The 21,647-nt window shown below is 39.7% G+C and overlaps 1 protein-coding gene across 2 annotated transcripts; it reads right to left on the bottom strand.

Annotated features, from left to right (window-relative positions):
- Positions 1-5,265: 5,265 nt before the first annotated feature.
- Positions 5,266-21,026, bottom strand: LOC139136743 (uncharacterized). Of its 2 annotated transcripts, none has more exons than XM_070704561.1 (2): positions 20,737-21,026; positions 5,266-9,091 (listed from the first exon to the last, which is right to left on the bottom strand). In XM_070704561.1, exon 2 carries the CDS (start codon positions 8,942-8,944, stop codon positions 7,721-7,723), a length of 1,224 nt encoding a protein of 407 aa, XP_070560662.1. In that variant the 5' UTR covers positions 8,945-9,091; positions 20,737-21,026; the 3' UTR covers positions 5,266-7,720. The 2 variants fall into 2 exon arrangements, with proteins under 2 accessions (XP_070560662.1, XP_070560661.1); XM_070704560.1 differs by lacking the exon at positions 20,737-21,026 and adding an exon at positions 15,664-15,982 and having other exon boundaries at positions 5,267-9,091.
- Between the last annotated feature and the right edge of the window lie 621 nt (positions 21,027-21,647).

Below are 21,647 nucleotides of genomic sequence, written 5' to 3'. Positions count from 1 at the left end.
GTCGATGGTAACAACCAACATGGATTGAAAGAGCTCCGACATCGATTATCTAGTAACCAGCTCTCTCTGCTCTAAACGATGCATTGATTGGTAAAAACTAAAATTGCAGAAATCTAACTTTGAACGATATTGAAATCGTTCATTTCATCTGAAATGAAAACACGCTCAATTACCTGTCCATTATCGGTATCATTCAGTCAACAAGCAGACAAAGCCAACTCTAACAGCAATTTTAAAGCTGAATCCATTTTGATTACAAGAAATGTGAACACATTGGTAAGTTCCGCGTGCCCTTGACGCCGGTGAACAGTTCCCTTTAAAATGCTCTCCTGCCTTCCATTTTATCACCAGTCTCGGTGACCTATACACCCTCTCCTAGGGGTAATACACTTCCTCCCGGAGACTGCGGGGAGGTTCACGGAATGCCAGCCTCTGATTGGCTAAAACTTTGCATGACCTCAATCGTGACCCTGCCACTCCAAAATGGCGGTCCGGTCAAATCCATGGAGGAACCTGCTTTAAGGAGGGAACATAGACCAAATACTCAGGCATCCTTTAGCGATTAGGTTTACCGTGCACTCCATACCTGGTGTATGAAGAAATATTCTGGTTTATCGAAGAGAACGTTCATAATCGCCTGCAAGGGATATCATACGATTTCTCTGCAGCACACTGACACTTTAATGTTGGTGGTAGTTCGGTAAGTCAGAAATCGATTGTAACAGGTAAAATTTGTCTTTGTGTACACAGTATAGATAGCACTCAGAACGCTGATTAACAAATTTGATATGTCATTAATTACGAGTAGTTTGTCGGTCAGACACAAAGATGTCATTTCTTAGTTACATTTGAGCAACTCACAATTCTTGATAAAGTTCAAATAGCTGTGTCCTTGGAGATGCAGAACGTATTTAGATATTTATACTACTTTCGGAAACTTTGCACATGATTCTTTTTTTGTACGCACTGCCCGATGCCGATGATTCGCTTTTTATCGTAATATCATCGCTCCTATCTCCAGCTTCACAATTCACATCTTCAAGTTTGGATCGGCAAGTATCTTAAAATGGACGAATAAACTCACCATTGCATTACATTAAAGTAGCTGGGAAGGGAAGGAGGGGACAGATGGGAAGTGACAGACGGACGGACGGACACACAGACAGATAGAGTCCCCGCTCCTGAAAGTAATCGAGTGAATAGAGCGACAGGGAGACATCAAAGAATTGACACGTTGCTTGAATTAATTAGGACGACTGTAAAACTATCGGTTAAGGCAATTCAAGCTCCCAAAGTACAGAGACGCGAAAGCATTCTGATGAAATCACACGATTAAGAGTCGAATTACCGAGGAGATAAAAGGCAGAAAATATGACATTTACTAAAAGGAAATCTCTGGTTACTCAGAAATATGAGATGTTGTCGTTTATAGCGGAGTCCTCGGGACAACAGACCATAATAGTTTCTACTGATCCTCTTTTTCTATGGCCAGGAGCTCCGTATCGATTCCGTTATCAGAGATTGGAATCTCAATACACGCCGGAGGCACATCTTTCGATTTTTATCTCCTGACAAAATAAAATAATCGATAGAAATGCGACAGACAAAGTACCATTAATACCTGACAAATGAGGCAACATTAACCCAATCGAATTAAGTTTGTAACTTTTCGCTTTTCTGCCTTCGCCTTCTGTATTGTGGTAGTGTTCACTGATGAGGAATTGGCGACGTACAAAATTGTTCTTCCTTCAATCGACCGTATCACTTCGATTCAGTGGACAGGTGCTTATGCAGATGTCGTCAACTCCTAAGAAAAATTTTCACTTAATGATTTTTTTTTTGGATGATTTTTTTTTTGGGGGGGGGGGGGGTTGGCAAGAGAAATATTTCATACCCAAAAGTTTTCAACATTTGACAGTAATAGAGCATTATGTATGGTGCAACTGAAGACTACGAGGTAGTTTATTCACCATCATACGTACATACATACATACATACATACATACATACATACATACATACATACATACATACATACATACATACATACATACATACATACATACATACATACATACCCAGCCTTCTCTCTTGATATGCAATAAATGTTGTTGTTTTTTTGTGCCGTACCATCTAGATGATGGCAATTTTTTTTATATCAACAAATATCGAAAGGCGCTAAAATAACAGATTAATTATGAACACGCGCATCACTCACGCGGATAGTATTGTACTGTTATTTGGAATGAATCACCATCCAAAGCTGAGATTCAAAGGTTGATTGATTTGCTAGAAATAAAATATGAGCGCGTTGGAAGGATAATACAGAAAGAGAGTTGACGAACACTAGAAAGGGGTCCGGGTTTTGTAAAGGAGGTTTACTCTGCAGGCAGATGTCCGATACAATGTTTGCAACAATGTTTGATAATCTTCTGTGTAAGTGTCGTCCTATCACAGACAAATCGCATATACTTCAACATTTTCAAACAAAATTACACAACGGCTGCGTCGGAGAGAGACCTCAGTGCGACACACTTAAAAGGTATAAAGAGATAGCACAGACACACCTGGCGAGCTGAAGTAGGGTGTCTCTGTCACAAAAAAGAGATGGAAGATTGCCGATCCGTTGATCAAGTAGGACAGAAATTCAAAAAATGAACTGGGTAACTAGGCTGATTATACATGACAACGATCGCTAACTTATCTCTGATACTAAGGCAGTTTTGAACAAGCTTAAGCATTATCCATAACTATGTAATAAGTGTAACGTTAGGAAAGCATGTACATATGTATGTATGTATGTATGTATGTATGTATGTATGTATGTATGTATGTATGTATGTATGTATGTATGTGTATTTATGTCTTTAAGTATATATACATGTATGCATGTATGTACGTAAACACATGTGTTTGTATGTCATATATTCATTCATTCATTCATTCATTCATTCATTCATTCATTCATTCATTCATTCATTCATTCATTCATTCATTCATCCATAACTCATTCATTTCTGGGTTTCATTGAACTGTATGTATGTGATTTTATCTGGTCCATAAATTAATACTAGATATTACAGATCAAATGCCTTGGTCTCTCTTTGTCAATAATATGAATTTACCGCGTTCAGAAGGCGCATTACCCGTCTCTAGAAGCACAAGATCGATGCTTTGCAAGTTGTCGTAGACGACTTTCATCTGCCTTAGAGCCATGTTTACGAACTCTCTGTCAAATACCACCGACGACCATCGAGGTTCTGATATCTGAATAATTAATGAAGACACAGTATCTGTGAACATCGGCTTAAATATGTACTTTAGTCGCTTAATTTGGAAAGTGGGTATTCTAAACATAACGATTTGAACCTTAAACTTTTGAAATATGGAAAGTAATTTCACTGAACAACTCGTCTAGAAGGTCATCGCTATTATAATAGCTTTGACGAGAACAATAAGGCGTCGCTCTGGGCAGGCACTATTACATGGAGGATTTTGAAATAATCTTTGATTGCCCCTTATCTATAACAGAAGGAAGACATTGCTTAAGTATAAAATTAGCGCAGCTTAGAAGTATATAGATCTTATAGATGGCGGATGAGATGTGCACGTTGTGGAATGCGATTCAGATGATAGTAATATTTGTTTGTAATGGATAGAAAGGATATGGAAACTGCTGGCGGATGTCACTTTTCATGTTAATGAAACCTACACACACTAAAATCGATTTCCGCACCTGTATAGCAATATTCATCAAATATTAAAAATGCATGTATAGATTTGCCCAGCATCTTTGTCTTTGTCAATTTAGAGCACACAAACGAAGCGAACTGTCCCAGTTGCATGTTAAAAATTTTAACTATGTCTCATTGACAGCAGAGGACTGTGTAAGCATTAGACCTTCCTGAACTTGTCTTTTGTTTACGGTTATTCCTTTAATTTGTTTTTACAACTTCCTGTTAATTCGGTAGTTCCAACATCACCCTACGAATAATTTTCTGCGAAAAGTGACATGTAACACAGGAAGTGACGTAAAAAGTGGTAATTTTACTCTGCTGAGCTGATCATACACAGCGAGCGTTTATATTCGAAGGACAAGGTGCTGACGTACTTTCTCTCTGTAACTAGTTCAATGTTGTTGCACTTTTAAATGTGGTTACATTTGCCAATGCCTCGGGCAATTATAGCGCTATAATATATTTATCTTTGAGAACGAATATGACAAAAGGATTCGCTTGTAGACATAAGATTTCACGCATACGATTTCAAATAATGGGCAGTCGTCAAGAGGACACTTGGTCGCGGAAACCCGATCTAATTCAAATCTGTGTAACAGAGCAGGCTACCAGTGAGTTGTTTGGCGTATAGATAGTCCTGTTTATGTTTGGCGCCGGCGCATTCCATTGAATTGCACATAATTGGAGAAAACGCTGTTGTTAAATCGTGCCATTTTCTTTAAAGCACCATTCCATTTTGCGTTACTTTTACATGTAGATGGTTTGAAATCAAATGCAAGTTATGACGCAATGCTTGCATGCCGACGTGTGACCTTTTCCAAACATTGGCGACGAATCACAGCTCACGAAATTGTTCATAAGGTAATTTTCTAGTTGCGACACAAATACAAGACTGCCACAAATATATACGTAAGCGCGTGAATCTTTAACCGACCAAATACATCACAAAGGATTAACATAGTGACATTTTCAAAGACAATATTGCTTTAAAACAGAAATCTAACACAGCTCTCTAAAGATTGGATTGTATTTGGTAAAACGCGAAAAGACACAGCTGATGGGGCTTCACTGAAGAATGAGAAGGAATTGAGAATGTATCGATTTCAGACAGCTTCCTGTCTTTGAAGTATGAAATTTCTTACAAATGTGATAAAAAACACCCCCTTCTCTTTCAGAGGGATTTGCACATTAATTAATGAATCCATAAATTATTTTATTTTTCCAAAGTCGTCACAGTAAACGTTTGATTTAAAACAGGAAAAAAGTAAATAAACAAGTTTATATCCCTTAGGTAGGATTTATCTTTGAATCGTGACTTAAATGTGGATGACTGAGCAAAAATCTAATTTGCGAAAACCAAGACAGGTGGGCGGGTATTACTTATTAAGTTGCCTGAAGGCAAAGGACAAGATGTATTATGATTTGTATTTTGTTAGACGTATCTCAAAACATTGACAGGAACGCAACACTCCCTCTGCATATTTCGTGTCCACTTGTTTCCCTAATGCATTCCGATACATTTCCACCTTGTCACATCGTGAGATCAATAAAAGACTTCTCTAAGCAAATTATGATCAAATTTCACAACCTTCACTCCTTAGATGCATGTTACCTGAATATGGCATTACGCCTTCGGCGTGTTACATAATGGTGAAGAATTAAGATCAGTCAACGAACCTGTTTCTTACATTGAATAACCCCTCGCCAAAGAGGAGTCTCGTCTTTTTTTCAGATTTATTTCAAGAACAAAAAAAAATCATACACCGAGGATTACATCAGTGATTCTATAACCATGCTTGATAAAACTATTTACTCTTACACGTGTACCGTTGAGAGAAAGGTCAGAGATTTGATCGAGGAAAGTAAGGCCATTATGGATAATTGCATGTCAATTGTACTTTTAAATTGGCAGAAAATATGGATTAGCTTCAATACCGCTTTTAAATATGTCCTTCACAGTCAATAGTCAATCCTACAGAGATACGCTATCACTTTATATTTCACAGCTGCCAGTCACTACTCCGTGGACGACAGATGCTTAACTTTGAGTCTGTTTCTGACCACCGTCGGCGGACAAGATCAGCTTTTGACGTGGGAATCGTAACTTTTAAACATGTGAGATTATAATAGAAAAATGAAAAAAAGAGTTGTTGGTATAAAGATGGACCGTTGTGATATGGAATGCCACTGACTATTTAAGAACGATTTTGTGGGATGTTCAGAGGGAGAGGGAGAGAGAGAGAGAGAGAGAGAGAGAGAGAGAGAGAGAGAGAGAGAGAGAGAGAGAGAGAGAGAGAGAGAGACAGACAGACAGACAGACAGACAGACAGACAGACAGACAGACAGACAGACAGACAGACAGACAGACAGACAGACAGACAGATAGACAGACAGACAGACAGAGAGACAGACAGACAGACAGACAAAGACAGGCAGACAAACAAACAGAGACAGAGACAGAGACAGAAAGAGAGACACAGATAGACAGACAGAGAAGCGAGAGCATGTATGTGTCCGTGTGTGTATATGTTCAGGAGAGAAACAGACATAAATATGTGGACATTTTAGTTCATGTTTTCAACTTCAATCATTGAAGTTATAACCTCATTGGTGTGTTGTCGATTAAGTCGGGTCACCTTAATCGCTAAGCAATCTGATCATACGCCAAGATGACTATCTGGAATGACGATTGCAGTTACGATAAATGTACATTTTTTCACCCCAAGCTGTCATTTAAAACGTTCCCCTGAACTGTAGAGGTAACGATTGAACATATTTCGTCGTACTGTCCAGAGACATTAGCGCGATGGTGTCTTCTGTGTTTCCATCGCCTTGCGGTTACGGCAGGTGTGGTGGTGGATCTTCTTCCATAACGATGGTGATATCGGAAGAATTGCATTATGGGGAAATCGTATCACGTGCTACAGGGCAGCAATTGAGATTAGATCACTGATAGGCAGGTGTTCAGACAGGTAGGTCGGAGGGTCAGAGACGAATATTCCATAGAATTTCCCATTCATTACTTTTTAATGCACAAAATGAGAAAAAGGTGAATTACGGACAGACAGCTGCTTGATGTTAGGCACCAAAACAAACCCTTATCTACTTGTCCTATGTCCACAGGGCCTCATAAATTGCTATTTAAGTTAACGATTAGTTTAATATCTCTTCTGAACAAATAACAATTTGTCCCGAAATCAAATTTACGATGGTTTTCTTTAAGCCTAGCCTTTCGCAGTTGCCGAGCGCCCTCTTACGGCGACTTCGTCAACATTCCCTGACCCAACTGAACTGGAACATTGGAGAAAAGAAGTGATTCTTCTCAATCATGAGCGTCACTTTCATTTAATAACGTATGCTGATTATTTCACGGACAATAAATTGAACTTTCATAGTTAGGATTCTGATTGTACTTATAACAGTAGCAGTGCAGTCAGGGCTAGCGTTCACAAGTTTCCACCTAATGTGTAAATTCAGACAAATATTGCAATAAAGATTCAAGTTCTCATTGAGTCTATTTGAATAACCACCATTCTCTATTTCAAGGAAAACACTGGTTAATTTGCATGAAAACATGACAAATCACTTGTATACTAACTAAGAGCTGTTTCATTAGACACGGAAAAACTAAACACCAATCTAGAAATTGAAATCGGAGAAATAAATTGGTAAATCTTCATTTAAGAAGCGTGTAGTAGAACAGATGTACTTAAAGCGATGGGTTTCTGAGTTTTCAGGCTGTGGTTCAATTGATTGGTACAATTTGCACAGGAGACATCGGTCAACGTGACGTAAGCAGTAAATATGATCACACACAGTTTATTACAATCGCTAAGAATACATGAAGATAACGCTACATAACTTTACTGAGCACGGACGGATGGTTACTACATTGTAAATAAGTATACTGTTATCATTTCGCGATATGAATCTCGTCTTGTTGTTTTTTTTTTAGAATGATAAACAGAATAACGGTCAGAAAATCATACAATGGCTGGTTTTTTGGTCTTTATGGCGCCGACATCTCTGGAGGCCCTTCGTTTGGTCACCAGCCCCAACCCGCGGCCGAATCTGTCCGTGCTTTTGTTCAGATCCGCTTTGACTGACACATCTTCGTGGATTTTCATGAAGGCTTGGACAGCCCTCATCTTAGCTTTGATCGGTTTCAGTCTCAAACTCGCCGAGGGTTTCAGCCTGTCCTTCAAACACGAGTCTCTGCTCCTTAACAAAGCCGAGGTGGGCATATTTCTGTCGATCAGTACCGAGCTCTGCGCGTGCGCATTTTCAAGAAGCGCCTCGGCCTGTCGCTTTCTCCTCTCTACAGGATCGAGCTCGGAATGCGCCTCGCGTCTCTCTTTGCTCAGATGTCGGTAAACTTTACCGTTGTAGATGCCGAACGGTGGTAGCACGTTCGCCTTGGGAGTTCTCCGTTCGTAGTAGCGATCTCCGGTTAATTTCTTCTTAGCCCGTCTTCGCTTTCTAGCACCTGCATCTATCTTTTCCTTGCGAGTTTCGGTGTTTGCCACCATGACCTCGTCTATGAGTAGTTCATCTACATCACTCTGTGGTTTCTTCACAAAATCTTTTTCAGTTCTGTTTTCATCCGTTATGTACCCTTCATTGGGCGCAATATAATCTTCCTCTGTGGCTGCAGTCACTATCATGATCCCTGTACCTGCAGAGTTAATCTTAATCTCATCCACATCTTCTCTATTTTTCTTTTCGTTCCCGCCTTCTTTTTCGTCTTTCTTCTTATCTTCGTGTACAACTTGCTTCTTTTCGCTTTTTTCAGCTTTTGCTTTCGAGCCATCCTCATCAGCGACCACAGACTCCGTCAGAGACTCGGCCACGGGCGGTAATCGCCGCGGGGCGCCACGGGTCGAGCCGTGCTTAGTCGGTACGTTCTTCACCAGGCCCAGCTCTAACTGTCGTTTGCCGATGTTATACAGCGCCCTCTTGTAGACCTCGTAATTTTCAACATCGGCCTGTAGACTGCGCCTCGTACGGCGGAACTTCTGACCCTGTATCTTCTGCTGAAGATCCATGTGAGACACGAACTTTTCGTGTCTTTGGTGTTCTTGGGAATTGAGAACGAATGCCCTGCGACGTATCTTCTCGCTGATAGGGAACAGCGACCGAATTTTCGTCGTCGGCAGCGTCTGCGGATTGATTTTCGACTTCGAAAAATTCAATTCGAAAGACATCATGGCAGCAGATTTGTCCTGTCACGAACTCCAGCAAGAATGTTCCACACAGAAGATTACGACTGTCACTCTGTGATTACGACTGTCACGCTATTTGTCCATATTAACTTTGCGAGTCACCAGACCGCCCATGACGTCATTCTCAGACACCTGCAAACAGGAAAGGAGAAACAATGATTTGTGTACAGAAGTTTAGTTGCGATCCGGCAACTTAAACCGCTGTCCAAATTTCGTGAACAAACGCTTAAAACGCCAGGAAAAACCTGATAGTGTTCCGTGTGCATGCTGTCCTTTCATATATCTAGGCGGAATCCGATGTATTTCAGTAATGAAAGGGAAAAAAATGATATTTTCCTCTGACGAAGACTCTTTAAATTACATTCACATCACATTTGATTTCTCTAAATCAGCACATGCAGAAATGACTTTTCATGCGTATAGATTACGACAAAGTTGAAAATTAAAACAATAGCCTGGAACTGAAAAAACAGACAGTAAATACTAGAATAACTGCATAAAAAGGCAATACTTTAAATAGCGCCAAAAATACAGAACGTGGTGATGAAAAATGCCTCGATAAATGTAGCATCACGAAAAAGAAGTGAGCAAAATAAAACATGTCATAACTGAGTGAAAAATAAATAAGCTATAAACCCTTTGAGTGCTGTATTTTTTCCCACCAAAATTTCAGTGCAACATTTTACCAATTTTTATGAAGTTTTCTGTAATTTTTCTGATAATTTTGGACCAAATGAACACAACATTTCATAAGCCACAGTTTTTTATCAAAATTTTGGCAAAAACCTGACAAAAATTGACTCAGGTATATTATTTTTATAAGGCTGACAAAAATTGACTTTGGCGCTCAAAGGGTTAAGTCACCTGAGTTTTTTATTTGGCAGAACAGAATGTGCATGCGATATCTAATTGGTGGGCTGTAGGAATGAGGTATTACTTCGAGTGTTGTAGAGATGAACAGAGTAATTTGGACGACGAAGTTGGATAAGTAGGGTGCAACTTTGCTATGAACACGTTTTTGACTCGATATGAAAAACGGTGGCCATGTCTTTCTTGAATGGTAGGACACATGATCACCTTTTTGTAGCTAGAAGTGAATACGGACTGTAAATTTAAGTATAAGGTGCATGGTAAGTTGCTTTTCAAAGTGAAGTTGCATTTTGATAAACTGTGACGGTGGCGCAGTAATCTAACAAAGAGAAAACTGTAGCATTAATAACATGCTGCAAGTAAGGCCGTGTCGCTACTTTGAGATTATGTATTAATGTAAGTAAACTGAGTGTGAAGGTCAGTGAGAGCGAGCAGTTCCCACGATTCTATATATTTCTATGATTATATTAGTTACAAAGTAGGGAGATTTTCAATTGCTCCCCAACAGAACTTTTGCTACGTGAATTCACCTTTAGTATTCGATGCATCTTGGCTGAATAAACTCGTCCAATAAAGCGAATTTCGACGACAAGATATTGTCACTTGTTCACTCTCAACTTGCGCACATGCAGGCAACAAATCACACAAGTGTAAAACTAATGTGTAATTTTTATTTTTTCGCAGGACTCTACTCGCCCAAGAACTTGAAGAGCTTGTACCAACTTATCAAAAATCTGGCGATACTGCAACCGTAAACAGTGGCATATCGTTTGGAAACACTGTCAAGTAGTGGAGCAAACAAAAAAATACAGACAAACCATCATCTTCTCGTTTTAAAACAACATGGCCAAGCAATTCCGATGCTCTTGAAGCGGTGGTTTAATAACACGATATACGCACTGTTCAGATATGATCTGCGCTATATTTCGATAATATGAATGGTTTCGCAATCGTCAAGTAAAGTTATTTGATATCAATGAACTCCCATGATGCAAAATTAAGTATAGCAAACACGCCTAACTACTCACTGCAAGTCGTAAAATTTACTATTGTGGACTATTTTGTAATTCCGAGTCAAACTGGACGTTGCTCAGAGCAACCGCGAAAAATCTACACCTGCGGCGCTTTTCGTCAAATTTGCACCTGTATTTACAACAGCGTCAATTCCGTTGTCACAGCAACTGGTGTCAGAGTTCACGGGTAAATGATTTGATATCCTTGTCCTGACAACCTCCCAGTTGAAAATATCGATCCGATCTCACATATATGTCAACCTTAATTAGGTCATCATAATTAATTCCAAACACATTAATCAAAGAAACATTGCCAATCGATTGTTTTGTTTTCCTCGTGGAGGCCAACGATTGCAGCCAAAGGCAGGGAACAAAACTGTATTGTTTGGAAAACCGCTGACATTTGTAATGAAAGCTTCCAGTACTGGGCAACCGAACGCCGTTGTACGTGTTTGTGTATGTTACAGAAATCATGCGACTTACGAAGACTGGCCATATTGATACAAATGATTGATTTTCTTGATCAGTTTTGATAAACAAAATCTTTCTCGCGGTGGTCCTATACATGACCGTGACATAAAATGCTTTAAAAGAGAATTCATCGACAGGCATGTTGTCTTTTTGGTCTCAGAAAGAGGAACTACCCTCTAATTTCGTAAAAATATTGCACTTGAAGTCCAACGGTAGCGCAAGTTAACGCATTAGCCAGGACACCACACGATTATGGTGATGTCTAAAATGGAGAGAGTGTAAACTGGCAATGACGTACATTTTGTCCGTTTTACATCATGCCCTGTTTATCTTTCCACCAGTCCTGAATGCCTGAGAGAATGAAGACAAATAGGCGATTCAATATACTCACTTTCAAGAACGTGTCATTACAAATGCAGCTACTTTTCTAAAACAAATCTCATTTTAAGCGTGGTAGTTGTCAACAATGCACTGCTTGTCGCAGTAAAACTATTTCAGAAAATGCACAGCAGTAAAACTTAAAGCAATAAAGTAACTATAACTCATCACAAAAGATCAATACAACCCTAAAAGTCAGCTACTATAATTTTTATTGCCCATTTAGTCATTTTGAGAATGCATCGGTTCTTTGGTCGCCTCGTTCACTGTTAATTGGTGAAACAGGTGGATCCATAATATTAAATTTAAGCTTTCTTGCGCGTTATTTACACGCTGTTTAATAATTCAGTTGTACTGTCAAGAACAGAAATTTGAAGCTGCGGGCCTCCAAACCATATGCAAGGTGTTAAATACTAAAGTTGGGCACTACATCCTCTATTCTATGGAAGAGAACATCGACTATAATCAATATAAACACGTCTCTGTAACCAATTAATTAAAGTATACGGCACCAACTACAAAAATCAAACAAACTCCAAACAAGTTAATCCTCCTGTACCAAATATGTTTTGCAATCATTGTTTGTGAAATGCATTTTTCTGTTTCACTCGCCAAATGACGCATGTCCAATTTCCTGGTGTTAACACGTCAACACAACCGGTATTTGTTTTATGCTTGGTGTTAATGGGGACAATTGGATTTCATTCCCAACTAAAATCCATCTGTCGATACCATTAGTACAGCAGCCTGTATGTGCTCGTGTGAAAACTTAACGCTGTTTTTGCACCATACCTCACAGAAAAGAAGGGGAAATGTGTACCTTGTCTTGTTTTCAACAAACACAGTGAAGATGATAGTTTTAAAAGTAACAAATGCTGATTCCGAAATCTTAAAACAAATCGAACAGCGGTTATTTTAGTGAAATATGATTTGCGTGATGTCATTACTGCTCTTGAAATAAACAAATGTAAAGCTCGACAGTGCGATCGACAGCAGGTACGTGAGCAAAACGGTTTTTATCACTTTTCAAGGAATTTGTTCCATTACACAAAGCTTTACTCGGATAAAGTCTATTCTGACTTGAAAACCATATGTGGAGTAAACCTTGCTGCTTTTGGGGATTTGTGTGAAGCATCGCAGGCAACGAGAAATGGTGCTTTTGGCTCGCGAGAATGCATCGGCCGGTTACGTTAAAATGTTCATCTTCAGTTTAATTTTAAAAAATGACAATTGACATTATTGAATGAACGCTACCAAAATTCTCTGTCGTGTACCTTCACCTTCGACCTTGCAGCTCGTACGCTGAACGGTCAAGTGCTACGTTTGCTCAGTAAAATTGACGGGGATATTTGGATAGCATTGAACGCCCCTGTATAAATATCCTTGACAAATACTCGAGTTCGCTGGCAAAATCTCAAGGGTCTAGTCTTAATGAAGCGAAGCGTCAAGATGTCTTAGTTAAAGATAACACAAAAGCATTTCGTTTTTCTGTGCCTCGGTGAGGTCTGAGGATGTCAAACAGTTACCTAGCTGATGTTTTTATACCAATGTTAGAAGCACGGCTGTCCGCACACCTGAGACAAACATTGACTTTTAAGCTGAAAGTGCCAATAGATTGTAGAGAAACAGCGCAAGGAACTGATTAGAAGAACCAAACACAATGTTTTCACTTAAAGTTTCGCGATGGATGGAATTTAAGTTTTGATAACCTCAAACCAATAAAACATAAAATTTGAACAGGGGTTTAGTTATTTGTATGTAGCTCCTGTCACATCACGTCACTCCGGTTGGATCATCTATGTATCAGTTGCCTTTGTCCAGTCATGTGAGTGTTTTCCCATGGGATGTTTACATGTTCAAATTCATGGGCGATGTTGACATACTCGTACGTAGCTGTCATTGGATTTAACATCGCAGACTGATGAAGTTCATTCATTGAAAATACAACTGACATGAAAAACCGAGACTGATTGCGTCAAGTCTAAAACCCAAGGATCGAAAAATTTGATTGAAGATTAAATCTAAGCTTCTTCGTACTAGAAACAAGTTTGGCGGCTCGTGTCGACTATAAAGCTACGTATTTGTGTAGGGTTTCAAACCAGGTGGACAGTTTTGATTCGTCCTATCGAGAATGGTTCATTTCATTTCAGGGATTTTCGCTTACGAATTCGATCCAATCTTAATCACATAGGCCTACAGGACAAATTTCAGTGTCGTCGATCTCACTTGAGTGATAAAACTTTTCACAATGCTTCGATTGAAAAGAACACCTTGAGTTTGTGCAGAGTAATGTTCCATCCGTCGCGTTGAGGATCTGAAAAGTGGAAATCAAACAAGCGCAGTGTTTGGTTCGATGGCCTTAACAAACACACTGTTTAGTGTAAAACATGTACTTGCAGGACTGTGTAGAACTTTTACAGAGTTGTTTGAAAATCGGCACAATGAAAAGTGATCGATATCGTCCGTTCGGCATGTTTACGTGAACACATACAATTCACAGCGAATGTCGCAGTGCATGATGGGTGCCAAAAAAGGAAGAAAGGCCCCAGCAGCAGCTTAATTCTGCAGCTCAACTTTGACAGACATGAATGTGTCCATGCATGTTGACATGTCAAAGTCGACAAAAAGTATTAATATATTTTAGTACCAGTCACTTTTTGCTATTTTTGCAGTATCTTTGTTATATGTATCGATGACAGTTTCTCAGTAGTTTTACTTCTTGAAGCGAATGATGATGCTAACACACAAATATGTGTATAGTCGGAATTTTTACAAAAAATCGAATTGGAATCAAGACTTAGTGTGAATTCATTGTACAAAACTGATTGTTACACAGATAGATGATTTGTCGACCAGCGGGAGACTGGGTAACTTTGGCGTGCTACAACTTACGAGCGGAGCAAGAAACGTTACTGCAGTGAATACACGGAAAATACTGAAAAAAATACAGCCTAAAGTTACAGTTTCTGTCCCTTTAAGGTCACTCGTCAACAATCAAGATGTAACTCGTCAACAATCGAGATGTGCAACTTCTTAAATTCAAGCTACGTCATGTAATTTGAGCAGAACACCATGTATGTCAGCATGTGGTATGGATTTGAACAAGAAAATATAGTTTTCAGTATACTGAATATGAATATGTGCAAGCTATCAAATTTTGTTGCCAAACACTGTTTACACTATATCGAATCGCAAGTGTTTCAATATAGGGTGGTATACCCCTGACAGATCACAGCCAATTAGTTCCCAAGGCAACTGGTTTTGGAAGTTTGACATCGTATTGAATGACAAAACAGGTGCATTTTGTATTCCGTCGACAGGGCGTTCTTCAAGTGCCTATTTCTGAACGCTGACTTTGCATTGATTTGACCTTGTACTCCGTGACGATAAATCAATCGCCCGTGACCTTAAACCCATTAGCCTCAATTCTGCCTACCAATTAAGCTTTTACATTTTTAATAATAATAATCGCTACGATACTTGGTCCCTTTGGACATAGGGAGAGCGCTGAACGTAACGGCGACGGGGCATACGCATACGATATGGGAATTTCAGCCCGAGTAAACACAGGCAAGCAACGCAACGCAATGCCGAGCCGTGCCGGGCAGAACACAGAAAACTTTAAATGCTATGGGCGGTTTTTTAGTGCTGTATCGATCGACCACATTCTCCCTTGAGTATACTTCACATTCTGGTATTTTAGGTGCAGAGGTTGACGTCGAAACGAAGTTATAGCGTTCTTAACGTATGTACAATATATATGTGACAAAAGTGAGCTCTTGTCTTAATGCTAGCTCAGGCCTAATTATGACACAAGATAACAGTATCCGAAAAACTTTCCTGCCTTAAAAAAACCCTAACAAAAGCCCTAAACAATGCCTTCAAAACCTTTAGTAAGTTTTTGCCAAGCGACGTCGGCGGGAAAGCGAAACTCGTCCTTACACAAATAGTCAAAATGTTCACATAACTTACACTGCACTCGAGTTGGTGACGTCCATTCCATACACAGCGCACAGATCGAATCTCTACTTTCCCTGGCACTCCCAACCACAGTTCCTATCAACGGAAAAGGGCTGTGAACGCGAATGTTGCACCGACAAAAATATGCACAGCCGACTAAGCAGACCGATGTCTTTTTCAAAGGTGACACGCACGTCTCACTGACCCTAAATAAATCAAAAATGAATCATTCAGGGATCGCTCACACCCACACCGGCTAACATTTTGAACCTGTTGCATAGATCTGCGTACACGCGGGAGTCAACAAAATAAAGCGTGTCGGGCTTTATTCACACTTAATCAAAGTCCAATTCGCCCGACAAGAATACCTCGGTCACTACAATAAAGGGACTATGGTTACTAAGAGATGTGCATGGCGTGACGAACGATACAAAAACTGGTTAACGTGTGTACTTATTCTGCTGGGGTCGATATGTCATTGTGTACACTGGACAGTCACCTGTTCAAATTGCACGTTCCACGCAGTTCTGAAAGTTGTAAACTGAAATGAGTTCAAACGCCATACTGCTCATATCGTCCTATCCTGAGGTGCTCGGATATTGATATTTGTCATACTATTTTGCAGAGATGGGATTTGTGCTTGAACTTTTGAGCGCTGTAATTTTCCCTCCAAAAATTTTGTGCAACATTCTACAAATTTTTATGAATTTTTCTCAATTATTTTGATAATTTTAGACCAAACAGACATAACTTTTCATCGGCTACAGTTTTTGATCAAAATTTTAGGGAAAATCTGAAAAAAGAAATTGTTTGCGTGATTTCTTATAAAGGGACAAAATTCACATTGGCGCTCAAAGGGTTAGTATGTCGTATACGGAGCTCTGCGATCACAAAGGTTGCCATATAAGCATGCATGAAGTCAAGTTGATGTGCAATTGTGCGTCAACATTATCCGCCGAAATAACTTACTTCAGCGGAACATTTTTAAGAAGCTTGTTCCAAACAGAACGATGACAGTCTCGTGTTTGGTATTCCTAGGCCCATTGCCTAAACCAGTGTGATTTCATGAGTTTATTGATCGGAGAAAAGATGACGTATGCACGCCTAACGGGTTTTCTTTCTCTGCTTAAAAGCACGAACAAAACCTGGGGTTAATTAATCAATTTGTATCGACTAGCACATCGACTGATTTAGTTTTTTTGTCGGCAATTCTGTTCAAATCAGAAACACAATTCGGTTACCATGGTTACTGTTGTCGTGATAAGCAATGTATTTTTAGGAATTACAGAACCTTTGGGACTGCTACGTCAAAATGAGATTTAACCTTCAAACATAAAAATCGACCGATATAGCTGTAACATTTGGTGATATTTGAATTTTCTCTGTTCTGATAACAACAAATTTAATGAATTTACTCTAAATTCGTCTTCGTAAAGAATATCGAAATACAGCAGTAGCCTTGCTCACACACATATTGTGTGCAATAAACAAAGTAGTTGTTGACAAATACATTCTGTCCCGGTCGAAAATTAAGTTTTCTACGATAACGTTTGATATGCTTACAGATAAAGGCTTAGTTGACAAGCTGAATAAGTATTTCCCACGAAATTTGGGGACTATGGCCGGCAGAAGAAAGCGTAGTTTAATGACAGAGCAAGTAAACACCAAAAGTTGCAGTTCAATGTAGCTATAGCTTTATATCGATCCAATCGTCATGATGGTAAATCCAAGCAGTTAGAACTTGAAGATGAGTCCAAAATTGTCGATCAACAGGGATGAATATGTTTCTGCATGTGGAGTAAGCCTCGCTGGCCATCTGACAAGTGTGCCGTGATGCAGAAAAAGTATGCCGTTTATGTCGAAAGGATGTCATTTCAATTCTGCCTCAAGTTTAAATATGAAGTCACGAAATGTGAGTGAGTTCATGAGTGAAACATCAGGAGCATATCATGTTGGTCACGTGACAGACATAGTGGCGTGTTTAGACACAGAGGCATGATGGGTCGTTGGTTGCCCGAGGGGGATGGCGAGTTGGATTGCAGGCATTGTTAACATCACTGCCAGTCACTGCCATGTAAAAGCCGTCTTGCAGAACATTAACACAAAGCTGTCCGTCGCATGTTGACCACTGAAGCATAGGCTTAAAGCTCACATGTATCGATTCACATGCCAGTTGACTTACGCTCATATCGATCTACACGCCAGTAATTCGATAAAACAACCCAGTTCAAATACAAATGACAGTTGCCTCGATGCTCGTTCTCTGCAGCTATCCCATCATAAACTCTCTATTCAACCATGTCATATATGATTAGTGAGAAAACGTAGCTTAAGCAAAGAGAAATAAAATGGTGAATTTATGAGATGACTTCATCCAATGGAAGTTATGCGCCTTGGCTTGCGGAAGAGGAAACAGGAAATCACTCGTTATTGGCGAAGCACTTTAAAGGTCCATGTTTCTTCGGGTGAATGAAATAAAAATGACGGGGAAATTTACCGAACGCTCTTGAATTAGTCTTTCTGCTTCCGTCACTGGGGAGAAAAGCAATTTATCTTAGATTTCCCGTCGTGAGACAGTTAATTTCTTTCGAAATATTATATTATCTGTCGAATTTGTATGATGTGAGATAGAGATCTGTCGTTTGCTACGAGGTAACAATGTTGGTTCAATTAATCTGTACGAGTTAAAGCCTGAGAGAACAAACAGTTTTAGGACCGATTTTATTACTTTTTACTTAAATCTATTTCTTCTATGATAATGTTCAGTAAACACACACTGCAACGTTTCGCCCTCTTTACATAAAAAAACGTGAAATATAAATTCAAGGCCAAATTTTCCGAGTTTTCTTTGGCGTTCACTTTTGTCCACGAAATGAGACGTATAGCAATTTCAGTGAATAGTGTCTGGTGTCAACCGTTGACTTAATTGCATCAACAGAAGAAACTATAACCAGCTAACATTCACATTGGAACTTTGAGGTTTCGTGGTTAAAGTATTTTCATGTGACTCGATCGGAGGCCGTACGGCGTTTACTAACAACGTTCCATAGGGTCGTGGAATTCCTTGGTTGTTAGCTTGTAATAAGTTCCGTCATGCACATACGGAATTTAAAGGAAAATATAAAGTCATAATAAAATTAAATCAAACACGGAGATTGAAAATAATGACAGCGGTGTTGGACGACGCCTAAAAGTTTGAGAATAATATAATATCAAACCAACAGCACACGGCCTTTGCACCTGCTAACCAAACTTTCTCATCCGGGCAATTGGTACAGTTTCATTCGCCGGTCACTCATCAGTAGAAGAGAGTCTCTCTCTCTCTCTCTCTCTCTCTCTCTCTCTCTCTCTCTCTCTCTCTCTCTCTCTCTCTCTCTCTCTCTCTCTCTCTCTCTCTCTCTCTCTCTCTCTGGAGTTTGATTAATAGTTATCGTCGAGGGTTCTGTATTGTTTACATCGACTTTGAATGCTACAGTCGCATTAGCCTGAAATATTAGTACTGTTTACAAAACAGGTTGTTATTTGTGAATGGAAGATTCAATTACATTTTGGCCCTCAGTGGCATTTTGGAAGGCATTTAAGACATGTATGTATTCTTAACAATGGTGTTGTTTCCTGACAAATTTTAAGCTGCACCAAACATTTGCTGGCATGACTATTTCAAGCTGAGTTTTGAAAATAGAGCATGTGCAGTCTTTTACCGTCTTAACCCCTCGTCGAAAGAATGCGCGGATGTCTACGTTTTCTGGGATACAATTGATCAAACCAATTGTGGGGAGAGTCAGACTTGCCTATGATGTTATGCTTGAACTAATAATACTGAAAATAATCCCCTCATGAACAAACCTTGAACACTAAATACAGGCCACTCACAGTCACACATTAAACTCACCCTGCATTGAAATGAAAACGGACAATCACCAGCTAACACGATATAACATATTGAGTGATAAGGCGTATCACTAAATCCTGCTGATGGCGGTATTAAACTAGATTAATCTATCTTCACTTTAATTAATTCGTAAAGATCAAAGACGGGTGACGTCTGAAACGCCTGAAATGTGACCATAAAAACTAATTGATCCAAGCGTGGGGGTGATGTATCTTTTTATACTTCCATGATCCAAGCTACTTTGATAGTTGCTGGATGGGGCAATCGTGTTTTCTCAAAATTTTGGTGCTATACAAACTTAGAAATCTTTCGGATGTAATCAGGAAAATTATTCATGCATGATTCAGTCTCAATGAAAATCGACAACTATTTTGCTCGCAATAGCAAATTTATCTGATCCCCTAACTTATCAGATTATGCAAATACACGGAAAGAAAATGTCGATGCTTAACAAGAGGTGTTTCACCGAGTTGTGTAAGTTAGAAGTTGGACACTGAGGGTGTTTTAAGTGTGTGTGTATAAATAGCACAACCCTTCGATGGTAAAACATGTATCGTGTTTACGTCTCACTATGGTGGTATTAGTTACGTATATTACAACAGTCCCCGGAGGGACTGTGTTTCAACCAAGAGTGGCATAGTTTGTGAACTGGAATTCTTGAAACATTCTGGCGCTCATATAAAGGTGACTTGGCATGCCAGTGCGCTGTTTTACGTACTATCTTGACTCAAAAGCGTCAGAAAGTGTGGCCGTGACGGGCATGTTGCGCTTACATGTTCACGTTATTCCGCAGCGGTTTCAGTCAACCCACCTGTTGGAGTCTCAATAATGCAGCGCGGTAATCGCACATTAGTGATGGCCAGCCGTGCGGAACAGCTTCCGACGAGATCCAGATTTAACGATCGTGGCAGACACATCACAAAGAAAAATAGTGGGAATTATGCACTCCTCCTGTTTCTACGTTGCGGGTTGTCATAACTCCCCGCGTCACCCTCTATGAACCCGAGGTATTTTAAAACAGTGCGAAGTAATAAGTATGTGTGACGTAGAGTTGTGCCACAGAAACCGACAAAGTTAACACTTACCAATGATCACCTGTAGCAAGAACTAGGAGCAAACTACTACCACTACCTCATAGAAACATAAATGTTGATTACAATGCCAAGGAATGAAAGTTTAGATGCCAAACTTACTTTCTTATAAACTTCCACGACTTGAAACTCGTCGCTGAAACAACGTTGAAGGGGAACTCGTAACTTTGAGATCCAAAGGTTCTGAGTTTCTTATAGCCGTCCTTCAAGTCCACGCTCACAAAGGCAGTGCAGACACTGGCAACATCTGTGTACTGGTAAACAGGGGACTTTCAGCAAGCCCCTAGTAGACCGTGTTACGTATCCACAAATAAATAGTATCAGTGTCGGGCACAATAGTCACACGCATATCGCCTTGGCCAAATAAAGACGACATTTGCATGTAATTACCAGAACTAAACCGGGCCAGCCGATTGAATTGCCAAGCACACACACCGCTCTTGTTATCCGTCCATTGTCTAAGAACGGTAGCTTCAAGGTTAGCCCGCATTCTGCAAGACCTGTTTTGACTCTTATCAATGTTAATGAATGCAATCACGGAGGGCCCGCTCATCGCCATAACACTTTGATCGAGCAACAGTACAGTCTAGCAACATGATTGACATCGATGCGTCAAACGCCATGGTAATGTAGTATGGCAAGCTTTATAGATTTGCTTGTTGACTTGCTTACGATCCGGTAAATTAATTAAGTGAGGATCAGGCCTTACAGTTTTGAATACGGAAAACGTTGTCGAAGCGGTAGCCCGTCCTGATATCAAAAAGGAAAATATGCAAGTACATGTATGGTACCATTCGTCACCAAGGGCAACCGTGACGTATTGGCAGATGTATTAGATTTCGAAACTTGCATCAGGAAATCAATAGCCGTATGATTTGATAGTCTCTAAATTTCATTCAAGCCCAATGAACTTGATACAGAATATACCATATGAAGAACATGTTAGACCAAGAGAGGAGGAACGCGTGGTCGCGGAGGTAAGTTATCAAAACCACAACGCATGCGCAAAGAGC

This window comes from Ptychodera flava, chromosome 7, assembly GCF_041260155.1.
Source record: "Ptychodera flava strain L36383 chromosome 7, AS_Pfla_20210202, whole genome shotgun sequence".
Classification (NCBI taxonomy): domain Eukaryota; kingdom Metazoa; phylum Hemichordata; class Enteropneusta; family Ptychoderidae; genus Ptychodera; species Ptychodera flava.
Note: the sequence above shows the minus strand (reverse complement) of the source record. Positions and strands in the feature narration are given on the sequence as shown.

What these genes read in the sequence shown, in the direction of transcription:
- LOC139136743 (XM_070704561.1), bottom strand. Translation starts at nt 8,944, where the DNA reads ATGATGTCTTTCGAATTGAATTTTTCGAAGTCGAAAATCAATCCGCAG.